Source organism: Chelmon rostratus, chromosome 8, assembly GCF_017976325.1.
Source record: "Chelmon rostratus isolate fCheRos1 chromosome 8, fCheRos1.pri, whole genome shotgun sequence".
In the NCBI taxonomy this organism is placed as follows: Eukaryota; Metazoa; Chordata; class Actinopteri; order Chaetodontiformes; family Chaetodontidae; genus Chelmon; species Chelmon rostratus.
The window spans coordinates 25577513-25597932 of record NC_055665.1 but is presented as its reverse complement, the minus strand read 5'-3'; the positions used below and the strand labels follow the sequence as shown (position 1 = coordinate 25597932).

The 20420-nt window shown below is 42.6% G+C and overlaps 1 protein-coding gene across 2 annotated transcripts; it reads right to left on the bottom strand.

Moving 5' to 3' along the window:
* Nucleotides 1–8892: 8892 nt before the first annotated feature.
* On the bottom strand, nucleotides 8893–20384 carry abhd5a (abhydrolase domain containing 5a). 2 transcript variants are annotated; one of them, XM_041942156.1, is made up of 8 exons: nucleotides 20344–20384; nucleotides 19739–19819; nucleotides 18000–18085; nucleotides 16933–17308; nucleotides 13273–13427; nucleotides 12887–12998; nucleotides 12617–12803; nucleotides 8893–11342 (listed from the first exon to the last, which is right to left on the bottom strand). In XM_041942156.1, exons 1-8 carry the CDS (start codon nucleotides 20373–20375, stop codon nucleotides 11253–11255), a joined length of 1119 nt encoding a protein of 372 aa, XP_041798090.1. In that variant the 5' UTR covers nucleotides 20376–20384; the 3' UTR covers nucleotides 8893–11252. The 2 variants fall into 2 exon arrangements, with proteins under 2 accessions (XP_041798090.1, XP_041798091.1); XM_041942157.1 differs by lacking the exon at nucleotides 20344–20384 and adding an exon at nucleotides 20139–20145.
* Between the last annotated feature and the right edge of the window lie 36 nt (nucleotides 20385–20420).

Sequence of the window (20420 nt, the reverse complement as noted above, 5' to 3'; positions counted from 1 at the left end):
CATGAGCTCTGGAGCTAAATCCAGAAGGTGATTCATTTAGCGGAAGCAGAGGGAAACAGATGAAAAATTAACATCAAGCTAAAAACGACATGTTGTGTTTTTACAAGGAGTTAGATGAAGTGACTACTTCCTGGTGATCACCCTGCCTCCAGTCTTTATGCTAAGCTAAGCTAATCACCTCCTCGCTCTTGCTGCATTGTTAGCTCACTAACATGAGAGTCTCCTCAACTATCTCTCAAAAAGGAAATGAATAAGCGTACAGTATACAGCCTACAAAACATTGAACTATGCCTTTAATTTAAAGATGCTCCACCATTAAAAAAATAAAATCTATTTATGACTTATATCATTTTTGGTTTTGTGAGTAGCATAAAGAGACTACATTGTATTTCATTGTACAGACCTGTTTGATTGAATAAATGAACCATTCTGCTTCCATTCAGCTTTGATTTTCAGGATGTGGAGAGCTGTCAGAGTTTAGAGCCTGTTTGAGATGAGCTCCTCCTCCAAGGTCTCATATATTAGACTTTGGCAGGTCAGTTACTAAATCCCTTAACTAACGGCATTAACTTTAACCTGAGAGGAATTTAAGAGGAACGGGTTTAGCATTTTTGGGACACTCTGTTCCTCCTGGAGACAAAATGAGACACGACAAGAATTAATCCCAAAGAGTAACTGACCCCAATTTAAGTTGAAACAAGACTTGCTTAACCCCCGAGAAGCTGCACTTTTTTAATTGTTGTGCTTCTAATGACAGCCTTTATACGTCTGCACATAAACCGGGGATGCTATTTGATGTTCACAAAAATGATCACAATATTGACAAGGTCAGAATGAAAGATTAGAAAATGATCAAGCAGCTCAACAAAAAAAATGCAAAATTCTCATCAGAGCGACGTTTTTAGACAGGATGCAACAGGTTGCAGTGTATTGCAGGGTTACTGCTAATGGCTGCATACACTATGAGAAGCAATGCCGTGTGACAATTTGCCACTGACAGCACACACCACAAACAGAATCCATCTGCTTGAAATGGATGAAACCTGATAGGAAGTGACACTGCGGCTCGCCAGCCATCCCGCTGTTTCCCTCTGCAGGTCGATGCAGAGGCGAGACGAGAAACTCCTGGATGTGAATTTAAATGCTTTTAAACACGAGTGAAAGTCGCATGCCACAAAGTCAAAGCTTAAGACAAGAGAGGGGTTTGTGTTTTTTTGTGTGTGTGTGTGTGTGTGTGTGGCCAGTGAACTAATTCATTAATCTGGTTGACAGTTCTCTGTGAACTCGGCAGTACTGCCGGTGGTGAGGAATTACAATGAGACAAACTAGGCGTTGTTCGGCGGAGCGGCGATGCTCCCCTGACATCCCCACAACCGTTAAGGGCGTTTAAAATGGCAAGATTGTGTTTTGGAGGAAGCGAGGAAAGACAAACATCACAAGAAGCGGTAGAGACAAACACCAGCCAAGACAATTCTTGAATAATCTAATAAAAAATAGATAAAACACAACAATTATATTAAACATTTCTACTCTGAATACAACCTGTTTATGAGCATGAAGCTGTAATAATAAATCTCCGATATGCTGTATATGTGATGAAGAACCCATCAAATGGAGCGGGTAGCTTGCTGTAACAAATCCTCAAGAATAACCACATGACTGCGCAGCTCCCCTTCAGCTCTTCTTAGCTTGGTCTTTCAAACCCAACTCACCGAATGGCAGATGATCCAAGTGAGCAACCAGCGATCATGGTGGAGCATTTAGCAGCTAAAGAGACGGAGCGTTCCTCCAGGAGTTGGTGACCAAAATAGAGCTTAAAAGAAGAATACTGGGCTTTCAGCAGGCGGGAAGCGGGACTCCAAATCAAAGCAGGATGTGTGCGAAGGCAACTGTTGAACATGTTAGCCATATTCAGTAGTCTAATAACCCTGTATGTCAAATGTGTGTGAGATGTTATGCAGTATTATCTTGTTATGCAGTTCTGCCCCCAGGTAGTAAAAAAAAAGAAAGATTAATGCAGCTTTAAAGTCCTAATCCCCAGAGTTTAAACGATATCAAACCCCATTTTTGAGTCTTTTTATTCTCAGCTTTTTTTTTCAGCAATAGCAACATAATGCATTTGCATTCTGTAATTACCTCACAGTGTTCACAAAGCAAAAGTCCATGTTGGAAGACGCTGTTGAATGTCTTTAGTCTTCTTTATTAAAACGACATGATTGTTTGGCCAGACTGTAAATAGACGGACTAACTGCTTTTCTTCTGTCACGTTCCTGACACAGAAGCTGCTCGAGGGCTGTTGGTTTCCTCCAGTGGTCAGTACAACAGCAATAACACGCACTCTAACTTTAAGGCCCCGAAGTATTAGACAGTATTCATGAAGTTAGCACGAATTCAACCTGCTGATGGCTCTATAGAAAAAGTCAAGGAGTCACCACAGTCAGTAGGATTCCTCCTCTGGGCACCATGATCCGTCCAGCAGTTGCCAGGATATTTCTGTCTGTACCAAAGTGATGGCCTTATCCATCTTTTCCTTTTACCTGCCTGTAGAACTACATCTCTGCATGAATGTCACAAAATTCCGGTGTGCATCCGCAATAACGTCCTCCCACTAAATGCAAAAGTAACCTGCTACAAGCAAAACTGAACAATTTCAAGGCAAAACAACCTTGGGTTTTACTTCTAAATGCCATTTACAGTGGGTCTGCACACAACAGCTGGTCCTCCCTGTTTCAGTGCCATTTATCAAGCTGCCAATCAAACGCCTAGATTACTGTTCATGTGTCATTTTTCACTCAGCGAGAAACAAATAGAAAATCAGAAAATGCTTATGTGAGCCAGGTCAAATGTGACAGTTGAGTACAGATGTGGGGGAGCACATGTTGACGGCAGGAGTTTGAAGAGGTCAAAGAGGCTGGAGCGTGAAGAGGAGAAACATAAGGTGTTTTTTTTAAGACTCTCTGTAATCTGGAAACATCAGTAATAAAGGTTCAGGCAGCAGTTAATAAGTACCCACGTTATGACTTTCAGGTCTCCAAACACACACACACAAAAGCATTAGCAAATACAGGCTCACACAAACACACACGCGGATGGAAGCGCCTCCACACAAGCTACTACATCTTCTTATTCAAATTTTGTTCAAGCCTTCAGTTCCCTGGGGGCATTACAGCAGTGGGTGGGTATTATTTCTCTTTTTCATCACCCTCTGATTCTGTCATACACACAGGAGCACCTAAGGGTAGCGATGATTCATAGAGAACCGAGCCGGGGTGGAACGAAACGGGTGAGGGGACAGCTAAAAATTCGGGTTTAACAAGCGCTTTAATGGCCTTTTATTCTGCCTGTTTGATGTTTTGAGGCTTCACATCTCATCCGGGGCTGGGAGCCGGTTACGGCACCTCTGGGCAATCTGCTGCCTCCCGGTTTGCTGTGTCACCGTGGCTGACAAAATGATGACTGAGGCTTACGTGCACACGGTGGTGCCACTGATCTCATTCTGCCGAGGTCACGATCGACTACACCCTTGATGATGAGAAGAACAACATTTCCCAGGGGGCAGCTGTCTTCTTTCCCGGCAGCGGGACGTGGAGGGCGACTGTGGCTGACTTCAGTGCGGTGCCTCGCACATCTTTTCCATTTTATGACTGTAGATTCCAATTATAATGTACATGCCAGGCTCTGTGTGACGGGGCAGAGGCAGGTTGTCGTGTGTGTGCGTTCAACATGAGTCATTGTGTTCTGCTCTAAGTGTTCCCTCATCACTCAGCCTTTCATTTCTCCTGACCTGTGCTGACCAGTGATGAGAGCTGCTGCATTACTGCCATCTTGAAAAATAAATAAAATAAATAGATCAATCAGGAATGAATACTGCTGACTTTCACACATACTATTCACACAATATCGACTCTAGATTATAAAGATCGTTCTCAATTTGTAAGCACCTCAGACATAAGGAGTGGCGTGCCTTATTTTGTCCTCTGTTATGCCCATTGAAACGCTGTGCAGGACAGCTGACAGGACAAACTGCACCTCAACTAGCTCCAGCATCCAGGTGCAGATGATGACACTCAGCCGTACGTGTCTGTAAAGGCAGATTCTCATTCCCGAATTATTATTTTAGGGCTTGGCGGCTGGCTGGGCCTGCCATGAAAAAAAAAAAAACGGATGTCACATAATTTCCTGTTCCCAAATTCTGATAAAACTGAGATGCTGGTCATCGGCCCAGTTTCATGAAGTAACCGCAGCTCTGACAGCCGAGGACACAGCTCAGATTCTGATCTGTGCCTGACACAGAGACAGTAACTCACATCTTTGTTTCATCCAGACTCGATTATTCGGGATTGGGGAAGATAACGTGCATCGTACAAATTGAGGAGTCGCCGGCTGTGTGTTAATTCAAACATAGCCGACATATAATTGAAGTGTTTACTGTGTGGATTTATTGACATATGAGTCTCTAAGTTAAAGCAGTAGCAGAACACAAGCTATTTCTTCCGTAGAGTTGAGCGCTCAGTTACTGTTCAAACTTACAAAGTGTGTGTGTGTGTGTATACATGCATAAATGACCTGACCTGACACACTGTAATGCTGTTTGCTAACATTAAATGTGGCGTTATAATGTGCAGGCATCACTTATCAAACTATGATGAATGTCAATGATGATGACATATTGAACCAACATCAACACAGTACCTGAATATACCAGGATGTTCTAGAAGGTTGCGAAAACAAACACTGACATACAATCACCAAATCTGCTGATTTGGCGAACTCGTCACCAAACAGTAGCTCTGCAAATGCAGCAGGCTGATTATTATTACTGATCATGTGCAGAGGGTCTTAAACGATGTTTCAGGCAGCTGCCGCTGTAGCTCATAGTTGCTGAAAGCTTAAGGATGGCTTTACACACAAGGAAAACATTGCATTTCGGAATAGCCGGTGCATCCGAGTCTGAAGTGGTATTAGGTGTCAGCCCTCAGCTGCTGCAGCTTGCTGCTGCCCCTGTCTGCTCCAGTTTTGTCGAAGTGAGACTGAAACTCCGGCAACTCCTGGAGAACCCTGTACACATACTGCTCGTGGTACGCTCAGCGTGTTTCTAGCTGGGAAGAAAACACAATTTTGTTCCCTGGCAAAGGCACTCACAAGCATTCCCTGTGTACAGTGCACGTCCTCCTTTATCGATTATCTTGGATGTGAATAATCATCGATCGGGTTGAAGATAGCGATGGCGATGTTGAATAATTCAAACAATGAGCGCAGCAGAGTGCTTTGTAGTGAAAGGCTGATGCATCAACATTTATGAATCTAGACTCCAAGAGCAAAGCAAGACAAAGTCACAGTCTAAATGGTAATGCAGTGTGTGTGTGTGTGTGTGTGTGTGTGTGTGTTTACACGCGTGTGTGTATTGTGTGCTTGGTAAGTCACAGAAGGTCTGGCCTGCCTGAGGGCGGCACTCACAGATCGGTGTGAAAGATATGGGGGTGGCACTGCCGCACAGCCTGAGAGGATACGCTGTCTGAGGTCTGAGATGGAGGGAGGATGGGAAAGAGAGAGAGAAAGATCCACACATACACACAGGCAGCTGGGGAGCGCCTGATCGAGGGAGGGGGACCAGAGTAATAGTGAGGAGAGGAGAGGAAGGGAGGGAGATAAGCGCCTTAGAGGGTGGGAAAGATAACGACAGATAGGGAAAGCAGCATGGAGGCCGAAAGTGAGCAAGTGAGACAGACACAGGAAGAGAAAGAGAGAGATAGCTTATAGAGGAGGCGAGAGGCTGAATTTAATAAATTAGATCAGGCGCCATGCCGGTTTCCTAGCAACCAGACAAGACGAGCCTGGTCTGGCCTGGTCTGTGCTCCAGAGTAAAGGTCTTTCTCCTCCGCCTCTTCTTCCATCTCCCTCTGCCTTTCTTCCTCCAGCCCTCCTCCTCCTCCGCTCACTCATATCAGCACTGGACACAATCACTGTCTCAGGCATTGTTACAGACGAGTATATTTAGCAGCAGATTCATGTACCGAGGTAAAATGGTGCCACAGATTTACTACTCAGATACTCAGAGGAAGCAGGCCTGCTCGTTTAAAGCAAGCCAGTCTGTATCCATCAGCCTTCTCAGCAACCAAATGACTCACTGATACTCCACTCAAAATGTATACGTTGTGTGTTTCCACTCAAATATATGTTGCTAACCAACAACCACTTGTGTTCATGTGTCCTGGATAATGAGTGGAACACAAATAACGTACATGTGCAATGTCTGTGACTACTGAGGAAATAAATGGAAATTAATGGGAAATGATATCAATTTAAATTAGATTCATTCAAGTATGTTAAAAAATGAGTGATTTAAGTTTATGTTTACACATGTAGCACACTACCTGCCAATGGAACACAATTTACTACTCTGAACATCTGGTTGATTATATCATATGTAATTTTGCATAGAGCATATCCAAAACACTAGCTGATGCCAGGCAGGAAACAATTGCATTGTATTCTGCAGGATTTCTTTAAGCACGGGTTTCAACAGGGAGTTTTAGGATCTTATTTTTTATTTAATTAGCCTAGCACTAAAGGTCTGTGGTTATTAGGGGGCGCTACATGCTGAATGATGTACTCACTTAAGTTTAACACATGCACATACAGCTGGACAAGCAGACATCTCAACTACTGTGGAAGTCAATCCTGGTCCAATATGTAACTTACAGTGCAGCAGGAGACATTTTGTGTCCCGCAGGTGGAAACAAACAATATTTAACGTATTTATACATTCAGATGTTTCCCATGAGGGAGAAGGATGTAATTTTGGTCATTGTTGACATCATAATTAAGCATTTTTGTTTACCAATATTACTCACATCTTACACCGTAAAAAAAAAAAACCCCAAATAAGTGCATTTCCCAACATGCCGAGCAATTCCCTTAATTGCTGTTTCAAAGGTTCCTCTGCCATAGGATAAAATCTGGGGAAAAGACACCTGTGGCAAAAAAAAATAGTCAAATGCTATATATTACAGCACAGCCTCAGCAGATAGATTGAAAAATTATCAGTCTAATGCATCTGTTCAGTGTAATCCAGTATGACAGGCTGAGCCTCTCTGTGCAAGTGAACACACACAATGTGTGAACACATTTCATGTCATATTATTCCAGTCCAGTCGCGCATATATATATATATATATATATATGTGTGTGTGTGTGTGTGTGTGTGTGTATTAAACAATTGTATTGGTATAGTATTGATATATTATTTTCTGTATATACAGGTCTTTTTCACTTGTTACATGATAATGGTAAAACACCAAAATGACTCCATAAGACGGAGATTTTGCAGTCCACAAACTTCCACGCCACACTGGCTAACAGTAGCTGAGGTCTGCATATTATGAATCATATATGTTCACATTAGCTCTGTCTTCTCCTGTATGGGATCATGGAGCGTTGGACCTGCACAGTGAGTCACAGCACAGCACAGCACAGCACAGCAGGGCAGACTGTGGCTCTGATCTGCGTGTTGCAGAAGCTTTTTGATAGTCGTCTGCTGGACGAGCTTCAAGGCATGACACAGCAAAACGGACAATTTCTAAATGACTGAAACTGCTGCGCTTTGCTCAGCTCTCCTCAGCGGCACCAGCATTCAGATATACACGCTGCTCACTGCTGTGCCTCCAGACCTGGACCCTTAGTGCCCCAGAGGACCAGTGGCCTTCATCTGGACCAGATTCTGATCCGATCTCGTATGACCGTGACAGTGCGAGTGTTTGAAAACTCCAGCTCCACTAATCAATCCTGTGATTCATCAGTGGGATATTCTCCGTCAGTGGAGTGACTCACAGGTCTGTAGCGGCCCCACCCTGCCACGTTGTGTTTAATGGTCTCATATCAGAGCAGGGATGGCATTGCTGTAGCTTTATAGTGGTCAGCCTGAGATATCTCCAAGTTAACTGCTTGATGTTCAACCACTGCCAGTGATAAGAAGAAGCTCCAGTTTTGCAGTGGTAGTGGGTGGGGGGACGTATCAGCAGTCAACTGAGGCTCCAAATAAATTCTCTCAATGTGAGGCAGATATCTTGCACGACGTTATACTCTTACACGAATGTGTAGTCCTAATGAAGTTCCTCCATGAAATTAATGAGATTCCTTGTTTCCAAGCCTAATCAACAGCTACTGTACCACCAAGAGGAGACTTCATTACACCCACCTCAATCATTCTCCAAACAGCTGAGTGGGACAAAAGTGCCCCCACCAGCTCCATGTGACTCGGAAATGCTTTCACATGAGCTTGCATATTTCCCCTGAATCGATCGAAGGGCGGAGAGAATAAAAACAGATAGGATGTCTTTTACGATCAATATCTGTGTTAATGTGGAGTCCGGATCTAAGGGTGGAAACAAAAGGGGAAAAAACAACGTACATCTTTGGTCCATTTAACACTCCCTGTTCCAGAGCAGTGTTCACTGTCCGTCCTCACTGTCCTCAGACACCCTTCTGATAGCTGGTGATATGGAAACATGTCTCATGTTGGTTTCAGACTGCTTTCTCTGTAAATGAAATACAAAAAGGTGGAAATAAGTGGAGATATTAGTGCAAAAGAGGGACATTTCCACAAGCTCCACATCTCCTCATCTGCATATGAGTGCCCTCTGGTGGCAGAGAGGGAAAACTGCAGAGGCCCTCTCCTGAACACTAACGCATAGGAATCATTTCTCTCACTGGCAGAGGGCTGACAGCTCCGAAATGATAAGGGGAGCTGGAGGAAAAATATTGATTCATCTGGCTCCATTAAAATGAAACGCAAAAGAGGGGGAGAGGCCGGATCACAGTGTTGCATCGCAGATTAAACATACGACGCTAACACAACAACCAACGTTATTCATGTGTGACACAAGACAATGATCATACTATAGCACACATTTTATTTGTGTTCACATTAAGAAATATGGTAGGAAGACTGCAAAAGAATTTGCACTATAGAACATTTTCACATACATGTTTACAATCTGCGTCAAGTCAGTAAAAACACCAAGACATGTTTCCCTGTGGCAAATCAGCTCTAATGTTAATGCTGCTGTGCAGACACAGCTCTCAGAGTACATCCGTGAAACACTTCATAGCTATGCATCAACGTGAGTTTCTGCCTTTCATATTACAGACACAGGCTGCATTAGAGCATCTCAATGAGGAAATCAGCTATGTCAAAAGGATTTAATAGGTCTAAATATATCCTTTCTAAAGTAGCACCAGAGGAGGTAGAGAGAGATTCCAATGATCCTATATGGAGGATTAGCAGACTTTCCATTGGTTTCTTTAATATGTAGAGTATTTAAATATACATTGAAATACCGCAGTGACTGAATTAAAGGCACACTCCAGAGAGACAGATTTCAAAACGGATCGTCAAACTCAATGCAGCAGATCAGAAATCCTGATGTTTAGTCCCTAGATGGTGTCAAGCTCTGGAATCGTAGGATGCTACACCTTCCATAATGTAGCTGAATAAATTCTGGAGCCCCGATGACATCAACAGCCGATATTTTTCACAGTGAAACTGGATCTTCAGTGTTTTGATCCAGAGGTTAAAAAAAATGTAGTCAAAAATACACTGAAATGTGTAGCCCTGGGACATAACCTCGCTCAACAGTACATTCTGCTGATCACCTCAGCTGATCACGTGTCTAACTATGGCTGGTAAAGCAAAATATATGTTGTTGCTTTTTCAGTATTTTAGTTTTTAGACACATAACTGAGAGTCCAACTGTCAAGCTGGGAAGAAGGCATTTGAAGAGTGTTGGTGGATATCTGAGCATTATTTATCTGCCCTTTACTACATATACCACCCCTTTAAATCGTACTGCTACAGACAACGGTGACATATGATGTCTGAAGTATGTGTACATACGCCAACACATCGCGCATGGTGTGAAAAATGAAACCTCGTTCTACAGACAGATGTTTGTGTCAGCGCAAGCCATCTGGGCATCCAGTTGGCTTCTCTAAAATACCTTTAAATGGGTCTAATCTTTATTTAGGTTTAGTCTTCACTCTACATAAAGGGAAATATCATGTATGTGTACATAGCTACAGTAATACTGGATCAACCCTTAGAAACTCAGTGGCACCGAAATGCTGGCACACAGTCACATTCACATAAGCATAAATTAGATTGTATGTGCACAACAGGAAAATAAAGGCTTTGCTTAAATTGAATATGGATATATATATATTTATATATATGGCCCGATGGCTGTGTACCAGCTTCAGAGTGTAAAACAGGCTTATAAAGCTATAAGCCTTACCACTTCTGCCTTATTCTACAGCTGATCTAGGTCAACAGCCACAATTAATGCAATCTAAATGAACCTCTGACTTACAAAGAAAATCACATGCACAGAGGACAGACGCTACAAAAACATTATTATTAGCTGCACATACATGTATGGCTGTTTCCTGGTGCTAATGCACTGATGTATTAAGGAACATGCTTCCTGTCTGTATGAGAATCATACGGAAAAACCACAAGCACTATACAGAAAACTCCTGACACACGACACTGTACGTGAACTTTTTGAATGCAGTGACACTGATTCTGTTTCAGCGTGATATAATTTAAGGTGTGGTCAAATATAATATTATATCATATTAATAATAATAATGTTAGTCTTACTGCATTTCTCAACGAAAATATGCAAAAATACAGGAATATATTGACACTTGAAGTATTCTCACGATATAAAAATAGACTTTTTAAATTTGTCCAGTTAAGTTATTTTTGCATGTTTGAATCGAGCGACTAAAGGAACTATTAAAGACAACATACTGACAATAATGTGCATTCATTCAACACTGCGGCTTTGTGCTATTTGGATTTCAAAGTGCACGTCACTGCATTTGAGAGAGGCAATTCTGAGGAAATACAGTATAACTAATGCTGCAATCATGTGATCAAGAGGCAGCAGCACCACCTAATGTGTGCTGCACGGTGTAATGTAAAAGGAGCATGTGATGCAGGCCCGCGGCCATTATTTGATAATTGTAGGAATGCTGGTAAAAAACATTCAAAAGGGGACTTGATCGGTGCTGTCAGCTCAGAGCCTGTAGACTATCACCAAATCAGTGCCTGTCATGATGTATGACGCACTCCTTCTCCTCGCTTTGAGGAAGAGGGATCCCGTCTCTCCACAGCAGCTGCTAAAGTGATGTTTGCGAATGGTGCTCCCCTTTTTCTCCAAAGTTCAGTCATCACTCTCGTCTCTACTTCAGTCCACTTTATCACACACTTGCAAAACTGTGTGGTTGAAGTCCTCTGCCTGGTCAGCATATACATAGTGTCCGGCTCCACGGATCGTCTGCAGGGAGGATGGAGAACAGGAAGGGAAGCGGGTGATTAAAAACAGGAGGCAATAAACACAGAGAGGCCATAAAAGAAAGTACAGTTTTTACTGGAGAGTACTGCGTCCATGGTTTATTGCTTTTATAAAACAAAGGTAAAAGAAATGATCATTTTGAAACTATTTCTAGTAAAAACAGTCACGTTATCACAAATCAGTAGAGAGGACACCAGCTAGTTTCATAAAGCTTGATGATCACATCGTTACTTTTCATTAACACCCCGGTGAGAATCTGTATAATGGCACAGCATATAGCGGATTTGAAAATAGATGATTAAAATATGCAGTTTTCTTATGAAGTAAGTATCATTAGAGAGTGGAAATAGCATGTTTGCATCAAATGTGAATTATATACCAAATTCTGCATTATAGGTAGGTGAAGAAGGGGTCGTGAAAGATATAAGAAATGAGAGTAGGGATAATTATTATTCCTTTTTTGTAATCCTCAGTAATATACATGAAGGCTCAGTTTGAGCTTGGGAATCGTAATCTAAACTCAAGGTCCACTTATTAGTCTACAGTATCAGTCCACACTTGCTCCGCTGTCACATGACAACTCTATGTATTGATGACGACCATTAGATACAGCTGAAAGCTCAGGCAGATCTAGGAAGTGGACTTTTGGGATGAAATGACACTGTTATGTACAAGTATGTGAAATAAGAAATCTTTTACCAGCATTCCTCATCATAGATGAAGTTTTTCAAAAGAGAACATGTAAATAACTAGAAATATATTTATTTCAATGATCTGATTATGTGGTGTTAGATTTTGAGAAAAGAACCGTTGCTCTTAAAACCACACCATCTTTGACACCAACACAAGGCCAACCATAGAGAACCAACCATTGTTGTATGGGAACATATGACCTCTTATCAGTCTTATCTAATAAGTGCTGACTTTAGGATGAGAGCATCCAGTGACAGGAAAGGAATATTTTGCATGCAGTCATTTCAGCATGATATTTCTGGAATGTAAGGAACGGCTAAAAATGATTCTGTTTTAGTTATCTGCAAAATAAGTAACTGGAATAAACCACAGTATGTGAGAGTTTCAGTTATATTACTGCAATAACAGCAATGTACAGTCTGACTACAGTGTATCTACAGCAGTGACTTCAAAGTATTAATGAGGTTTGGAGAGTTTGGAGTTGAGTGAAACTTGTAATAGGGCACAAAGAGTAAAGTGCATGATTTCACTTCCCTCTCTCGTCCAGTGCACGTTGAACTTACTATGATCTCCACGTGAGAGTGTGGCCTCATCTCTTTGATGGCGCTGCCTGAGTTGCTGTCTATGCTGGAACGGGACCCGTAGATGATGGTGATGGGAATCTCAGGTGGAAGCTGGTCCATCCTCTGCAGCATTGGTCTCTTCGCCCAGCCATAGGGAATGGTCATGTTCCTAAAAGCTGTTTCCCCACTGGGACAGTACAGAAAAACAGCTAACTCAGCACGACAACTCTCCAACGGCTGCAACAGAGGTAATGAATAAATGGTTCAGACCTGGGGGTTTGCACGTTCAGGTGGTAGATGTACTCTGACACAGTGTTGTCAGCGAACATGGACAAAAACTTCCTCTTGAAGTCCGGTCTCAGGGTCTGGACCAGAGTGGGACCTGTAGGGGCCAGAGAGGAGACGCTCAAGTGTCACAACCAAGCATGTAGCCATCAAGAGACGAGGCTCCCTCATTATATTTTACATGATTATTAACTGGGGGGGGTTGAAGGGCACAAATGGAACCACGGTTTGACTTAATTTCTCTTCAAAGTCTGGGCAAAAAAGACCCTGCTGCCCTCAGAGATCATCAAAGTGCATCACATGTCATTGATAAGAGCAGGTTGGTAGCCTCTGATGTGCTAGCTTTTACTACCTTACTGTCCTGGTCTTACCCAGTGGTCCGACCAGTCTCAAGCCAGCCAGGGGGTTGAAGGGACTAAACATGGCCCCCAGGGCTTTGATCCACACCGGGATCGGACGGTCTGCCTCGACTGTGTCCGGGCGCTCAGGGAAACCCCAGGGCTCCACCAGCAATATGTGCTTTACTCTGTAGGCCAGGGACAGAGAAGTGAAATACACATTTACCTGTGATGTTTTGTAAAGTCAGTGGATTAAACAGACCCACAAATATGTTTTAAGAGGATTTAAAAGATTAGTTCAACATTTTGGAAAATTTGCTCATTTGCTTTCATGAGAAGAGATAGACGAGAAGATGGATACAACCCTCAGTGTGGTATCAATCTTAACATCTAACTCTCAACAAGATAAAAACGCTTTAGATAGAGGTCGTTTTATTTTGATTTTCTACTAAATGCCTACATATCAAGTATTTCTTGTATCGCCACTTTAAGGTGTTTTGTTTTGTTTTGTGTTTTTTGTCTTTTACAACCTGGATCTTGTTTCATCTTTCAAGCCATCTGTCATTGAGTTATGATGACATTTCACACACCCATGTGTCTAGTGCTTGTCATATTAGCCAGCTAGTAACACAAGCAATCAGATAATCAGACAGCTTGTTATAAAACCTTGGATTAGTTCGGATTAGCTGTCTATTTAGAAAATAGTGTGAATACATCAGAATTACCAACAAATCAACAACAAAATAAGAATATGGCCGCAAGCAGTAATTCTGTTTTCAAGCCCTTTTTCCTCAACAGAAGCAGCTCAATGGGCCAAAATGAAAGATGTGAGCAGCAATGAGTGAGTTTCAGGCTTAACAAAGGTGAGCAAAGTCACTTCAGATAGTTTCATTTTGTTCAAACAAGGAGGGAGACCAGTCACACACTTGTTTCATCATCATAAAGCCTGCAGCGTTTCAATAATTACACTCTCAAAGTTCTGCCATCTGTCCCCCCTTCATCGGATTATAACGAAACTCTGTGGGAATGTCAGCACAGGATGTAGCGCAGGATGTCTCCAGTGAGTTGAATCAGGACTGCTCAAAGGCATCTTCAGTTATTAGCAAATATGTGCCAGGCCACGGAAACTTGCACCAATCAACATGGTGCTTCAGATTTTGGTAAATATTTGCCCCCAGAGCATGTACTCCCTGTAGCTCAGGCTCAAAATGCTTCCTTACGTTTATTTATAGGCACAGCCTGAAGATATGAACCAGGACTTATGATGATTGGACAAATTGTTAATGAGTTATGATAATTTTCCTGCTAAGCCCCGCCCCTTGCTGGTGGCCATGTTTTTCAACCTACCTTGCTCGTTTGTAATGAAAATGCGTCTCCCGATGCTGTATACCAATTTTGGTGTTGATACAGTCAAAATCCAAAAAAAATCATTCGTATTAATATTTTTTGTTCTTTTATAATTAAAAATGGCAGAAAATCCATTATGGCAGACTTTTTTGGTCCAAGAAGCATGAAGCATTAGGACACATTGAGCTGGACCTGTGTGTCAATCAGACCTTTCATGCGAGGCCCATAAGACTCTAATGTTGGGCCTTAGTTACAGCGCCACCATGTGGCTGATTGGGCTCATATTTCTTGGAAAGCACAGATCATTTCCAGTTATGCTGCAGAGTTTCATGTTTTCAGCTCATTCCAGTTCAAGGAAATTTGAGTCACTGCAGCAGAAATAAATAAATAAATGGTCAAATGTATTACTTCAGCTTTAAATTAAAGGCAAAATGTGATACCAGACTTCTGCTAACAATCAAACAAGTGCTAAACAAACCCCCAGGTTAGCCAAATAAATATGGAAGATAAAACAAGGGCAAACAGTAATATGAATTGTCTAAACTTTCAGTTGTAAACAATAATAACAGTTTACAGAGTGACTTCCTGCTTCAACTCTGATATGCTGTAGTTATACTACTCTAGTTTGTGTGTACACAGTCTTCCTGTGTTTTTAGTTTTTATTACAAATAAAGTGGATAAGATAATTTGGCTAAACTGTTTCTTGCCCTCTCTGAATTTGTTGTACTGATGGTGCCAAAGCTCCTAGACTGAAGCAAGTACTTAACACAGTGGTCTCATAACTAATGTGAATGATGGTCAACGACACGGAAATAAGTCAGAGTAAACCAGAATTATACTGTAGGAATGAATGTATACCAGTAAATTCATCTGTTCTGTCACATGCACTCAGTGACAGTGACAAATCTATGCCAACTGCATCATATGGTCTAACATTCAACACAGTACAATTTGTTTTTAGGCCCTCCAGTTGTAACCTAATATGTTGTATTATAAACTTTCTCTTTAGGCACCAATGGGAACAAGGAGCAGTCCAGCTTAAGTAAGGACATACATTATGTTCCTGATTAAGAGCATCTCGTGTTAGAACTTAAAGGCCATTTGGAAGACTGAGATAACAATAAGAGGACAGGAAGAGGGATTTTTTTTAGCATTAGTGATGAAGGAGGGCGATAAGGGATTGAGGACGTTTTATCAGACGTCCTTTGGGGAGAGCCGGGCGCCTGCTGGAAGCTCGGAGCTGGAGACGCAGCAAGAGGAGATGATTCAGGAGAGATAGCGTCTAGTGGGAGGACAGAGGCTCGGAGCACACTGCTGTTATCACAGGCTGCCAGCACCTACAGGCACGCTGCTACAACTATATCCTGTACGCACGCTGCCATGTTCTGCTACTGTCATGTTCACACTAAGGGCAGACTCATTATTCAAACACTGTTCAATTTGCAGTCATCTTTCTCCTGGGCAGAGGCTGCTACTTCGTTCTGTGTCTACTACCATTTACGGGATACTTCTGGTTTATTACAACTTGGGTCTTGACAAAACAATCTCTACTCAAGGTCCACTGACTTATTCTGAGGCTATTCTGTCAACACAACATTGACATATCATCACCTTTAAAGTGGATGGGGAGAAGCTGGCAGCAAACAGTAGCTTATTTTCATGTCCAGGGGTTTGGAGCAACATTATGATGCATCTGAAGCTGTGTTTGTGTCCTCCTGTTTTTGGTCTCTACCAACTCCTGAATGAAATATCTCTCTCTTTAGCTGCAATATGCGTCACCAGCTAGTCATTGACTGTGTCTGCCTGCTGTTTGGTGTTTAGCAGTACATCATGAAATGATTAATCGATAATTGTTCACACGATTTTTTGAAGTAAAAACACTCAAACATCCTCTGGATCCTGCTTCTCCATCCTTTAAGGATTTTTCTGCTCTGTTTTACAACATTTCGTTTGTGATAATTACCACAATACTGATTTTGTCTCCACCCTTCGTCTAACAATTAATTTAATGATTCATTAAATGAACAACAATTAAAATGCAAGATGATGAGCTCCTATAAATAATTAATCTAACAGTCAAGTAAAAAACAACTCAAGCTCACGTTGAGATTCTGATCTCTCATCTGCCATCCTCCACCTCTTAGTGTCAATCAAAAAGCGTTATTTGCTGAAAATTTCAGATTGAACTACATCCACATTTCCCTGTTTTGCCCTTGGTATAACATCCATCACACTTAATGCAGCTCATAACAACAAGATCAGCACCACAGGATAAAAGATCCCATTTAAATTAAAACCAACACAGCCCTACAGTAAGATAAGAGAAATCCCATAATCTGCACCCACCTGCCTGGGTATTTAATAGAGTATGACACAGCCAGGTATCCTCCCAGGTTGTGTCCCAGCAGTATCATGGACTCCAGACCCACTTTAGCCCTCCACTGCTCTATAGAGTCCACAAACTGGTCCTCGGCCTCCTGAGCGTCTGTGGCGAACAGAGGCCTGCTGCTCTGTCCGAAGCCCAGCAGGTCCAGGGCAAGGACGGGCCGGCGCTGGGAGAGAGCGTCCAGGTTCTGAGCCCAAAGGCCCACGCCACCTCCAAACCCGTGGAGCAAAACCATGGGGGTCTTGTCCTTGACATGGCCACTGCTAAAGGTCAGGGTCCACAGCTGGTTGCCGTTGGTGATGGGGACGTACTGTTTGGAGAAAGTGTCTTCTACACCTGAGAAGAGAAGGGAAGGACGAGGAAACGGAGGGACGTAGAAGAAAGAGAGGAATCTAGTGAAATGTAGAAATAAAAAGGAATGATTTTGTGATTTCTTTCACTGAAAGAGAGAAATGACAACTGAGCAAAGAACAAATCCACAATCTCACTCTTAAGGGATGCCATTTGTATTTGTTCTTACTATTAGGCTGATTTTTAGCAATAATTGTGACATCTTGTATGAGCACAACATGTCCAAGACAGCAGTGCATTGGTGTACATCGTATACTGCTGCAAGATCTAAGATGCATTGCCAGCTAACCACAGCAGAATAAACCATTTGAAGATATACAATATGTTTAACTATCTACTAAATAACTAATTTACAGTCCAAACTCTGCAGAACTGTTCTTTGCATGGTCTTAGGAATGAGGAAACATGCAAAGAACTTACACACACTGGATTCCTACACCCGACACATCCTTGTCTCTGCTGAAACTGTCAGTAAGTGTCCAGTATTAACAGGTGAGTGAGCGACCACGGTTGGTGACTATATGGCTATGGTGGCTGTTCCTGCTCACACTGTTCAAAAAGTAGTATTCAGCAGAAATGAAGGTGTATCATCTAATTATCACTCTTTTCATTTCTATAACTCCCACATTCTGACAGTCATATGTGGAAACTAAAGGTTAGAGGGGCTGAGCCTTACATCGCAGCATCATGTCCTCTGCAGTCTGTAGCTGCATCTGAGAGGTGGGACACCACGACGGCAGCCAGCTGGGGATCCAGCACCACCTACACAGACAGAAAATCAGGTTTATGAGCATCATTTTTATGAACTACAGAGGGGACATAGTGTCACTGCAGTGTGGAACTATACTTAAAGGATTTAGACAGAAACAGAGAAATAATAAAAAGTTGGGACACTGTGTAAAACGCAATCATACACAGACCATTTTCAACCTTTTTTCAAAGGAAGGAAAAGTCGTCGTCTGGATGGCAGCATATGTTGCTCCAACACCTGTATGTACCTTTTAGCATTAATGGTGCCTTCACAGATGTGCTGGTTACCCATGCCATGGGCACTAACACCGCCTCATACCATCACGGATGCTGGCATTGAACTGTGCACTGGTACCAGTCTGAATGGTCCTTTTCCTATTTAGCCCTCCATGATCCATGATTTCCAAAAACAATTTGAAATGTGGACTCATCAGACCACAACACATTCTTCCTCTTCACGTCAGTCCATCTCAGTTGAACTCAGGCTCAGCTGTGTTCCTCAATTTTGCTAATATAATACAGCTTTTGCTTTGCATGGTAGAGTCTCAGCTTGCATTTGTAGAAGCAGCAATGACCTGCGTTTTATTAAGTGTTCCCAGGCTCATGTAATCCTTTATATAATCATTTCAGTTTTTAATGCATTGCTGCCTCAAGGGTCAAAAGCATTCAATGTTGGTTTCCAGCCTAGTATTTATTGTGCTTCAGAGCGTCATATCTGACGAACATTGCATCAGCTGTTCAGTGTGGGTTTCTCCGTATAAAACAGACAGGACTTCCCTAATTCTACAGGCAGGCTCTGTTTATGCAGAGGCCTTTTACATTAGAGAGCAAAGCAGTAAAAGAAAAAAAAACTGTGATGACCAAATTCATGTTAGTTCATCAGGCGGCAGTATTATGAAACCTCTGAGTGGTAGAAGAAACAAATGAGGATGGCAGACGTCTGACCAGGAAAGCCACCAGATCCTGACACATGCCTTCTGCTTGCTTGCTTCTCTCTGTTCTTGTAGAGGAGGGAATCACAGTGTGGTTACCCCTGACCACTAAACCATCTACCACTGTCAACTCTCCTCTCAAGTGTTTTCCTTTCATACACTGGCGAACCTGACTGGATGAACCACCTGGAGCTGGGGGTCTGGGGCTGTGTGGTCTCTGAATCCATTTTGCCTATGGATGTGGCTTCTTCCTGGTTTGCAGAGGACGCCCGAAACACATTTGCTTACACAGTGCTAAAAGAATGTGGCCACACGCAGCCCAGACCACCTCTGAATGCGGTCTCTGTGTGATTGGATCTCAGTGTGTCTTGGGTGCATTCACACCTGTACTTATAGCTATCCACTTGTGATCAGATCACCCATGGTGGATGTTAATGCCAGGTGTAAACGGGGGTCACTGACGCCACGCTCAGTATATATGCACTGGAGATTTCAGGTGAGCACAAAGAAATATTCCCCCTTCAGCAGATGAATGTAAAAACGGCCTTCTAGTGTCAAACTCTGCACAACCAGGCTCAAACATCCAAGCGAAGGAACAATGAGCAATACACACATCTGAGTGGTGAGGAAATTTAAGGCTTAAGAAAAACTGCAGCATCTTAAACAGTCTTGTGATGTAAGGGGCTGCACCACAGGGCTGCAGGGTCTGCGTCAGGTCAGGGACCAGACCTACCTGATGGTGGTGTCCACGTAGCCCCACACACTGCTGACCAGACTGTGAGCACCAACAACAGACAGCATTCTCTGGACGACCCTGCAGCCAGAACAAAAGTTACAGTTACAGTGTGTGCTGTGGAAAATCATGGCTGTCAGCGCAACAGGTGGAACATGTATTACACATTAGCACATAGCATAGCTTAGCTCCCTGTAGTTAACAGCGATGTGGATGACATTTAAACATCATCTATGGCAGGTGACATTTTTCAAACTTAGAAGTGTCAACTGCGTAAAAGTGGCAAAAATACTATCGTCGAGGTCGACACACATGAAGGGCAAAACCTGGTCTACCTGACAACATGTTTCTTCTTCTTCTGTCATGTCAAAACCTCTCGCCACCGTATTAGTGTGTTTACCTGAACTTCAGGATACCGCCTAACTCTTTCAATGTTTAACATGTTGTCACAGCTGGTGTATGACAACAATATGCCGATATATTCAGAGGTTTCACAGAATTATACAGCATCGCAGTAATGCCAACAGATATGACATGCTGAATATTGTCGGTATTTCTGTAAATACGTTCACAAACAGACACGGTGGGTTAGAGGAAACACTCACCCTTCGCTCGCTGTCACCGCTCGCTCGGCCATACTGCTGCGCCACCTCGGAGACTACTCGCGGTCACGTGGCCTCCG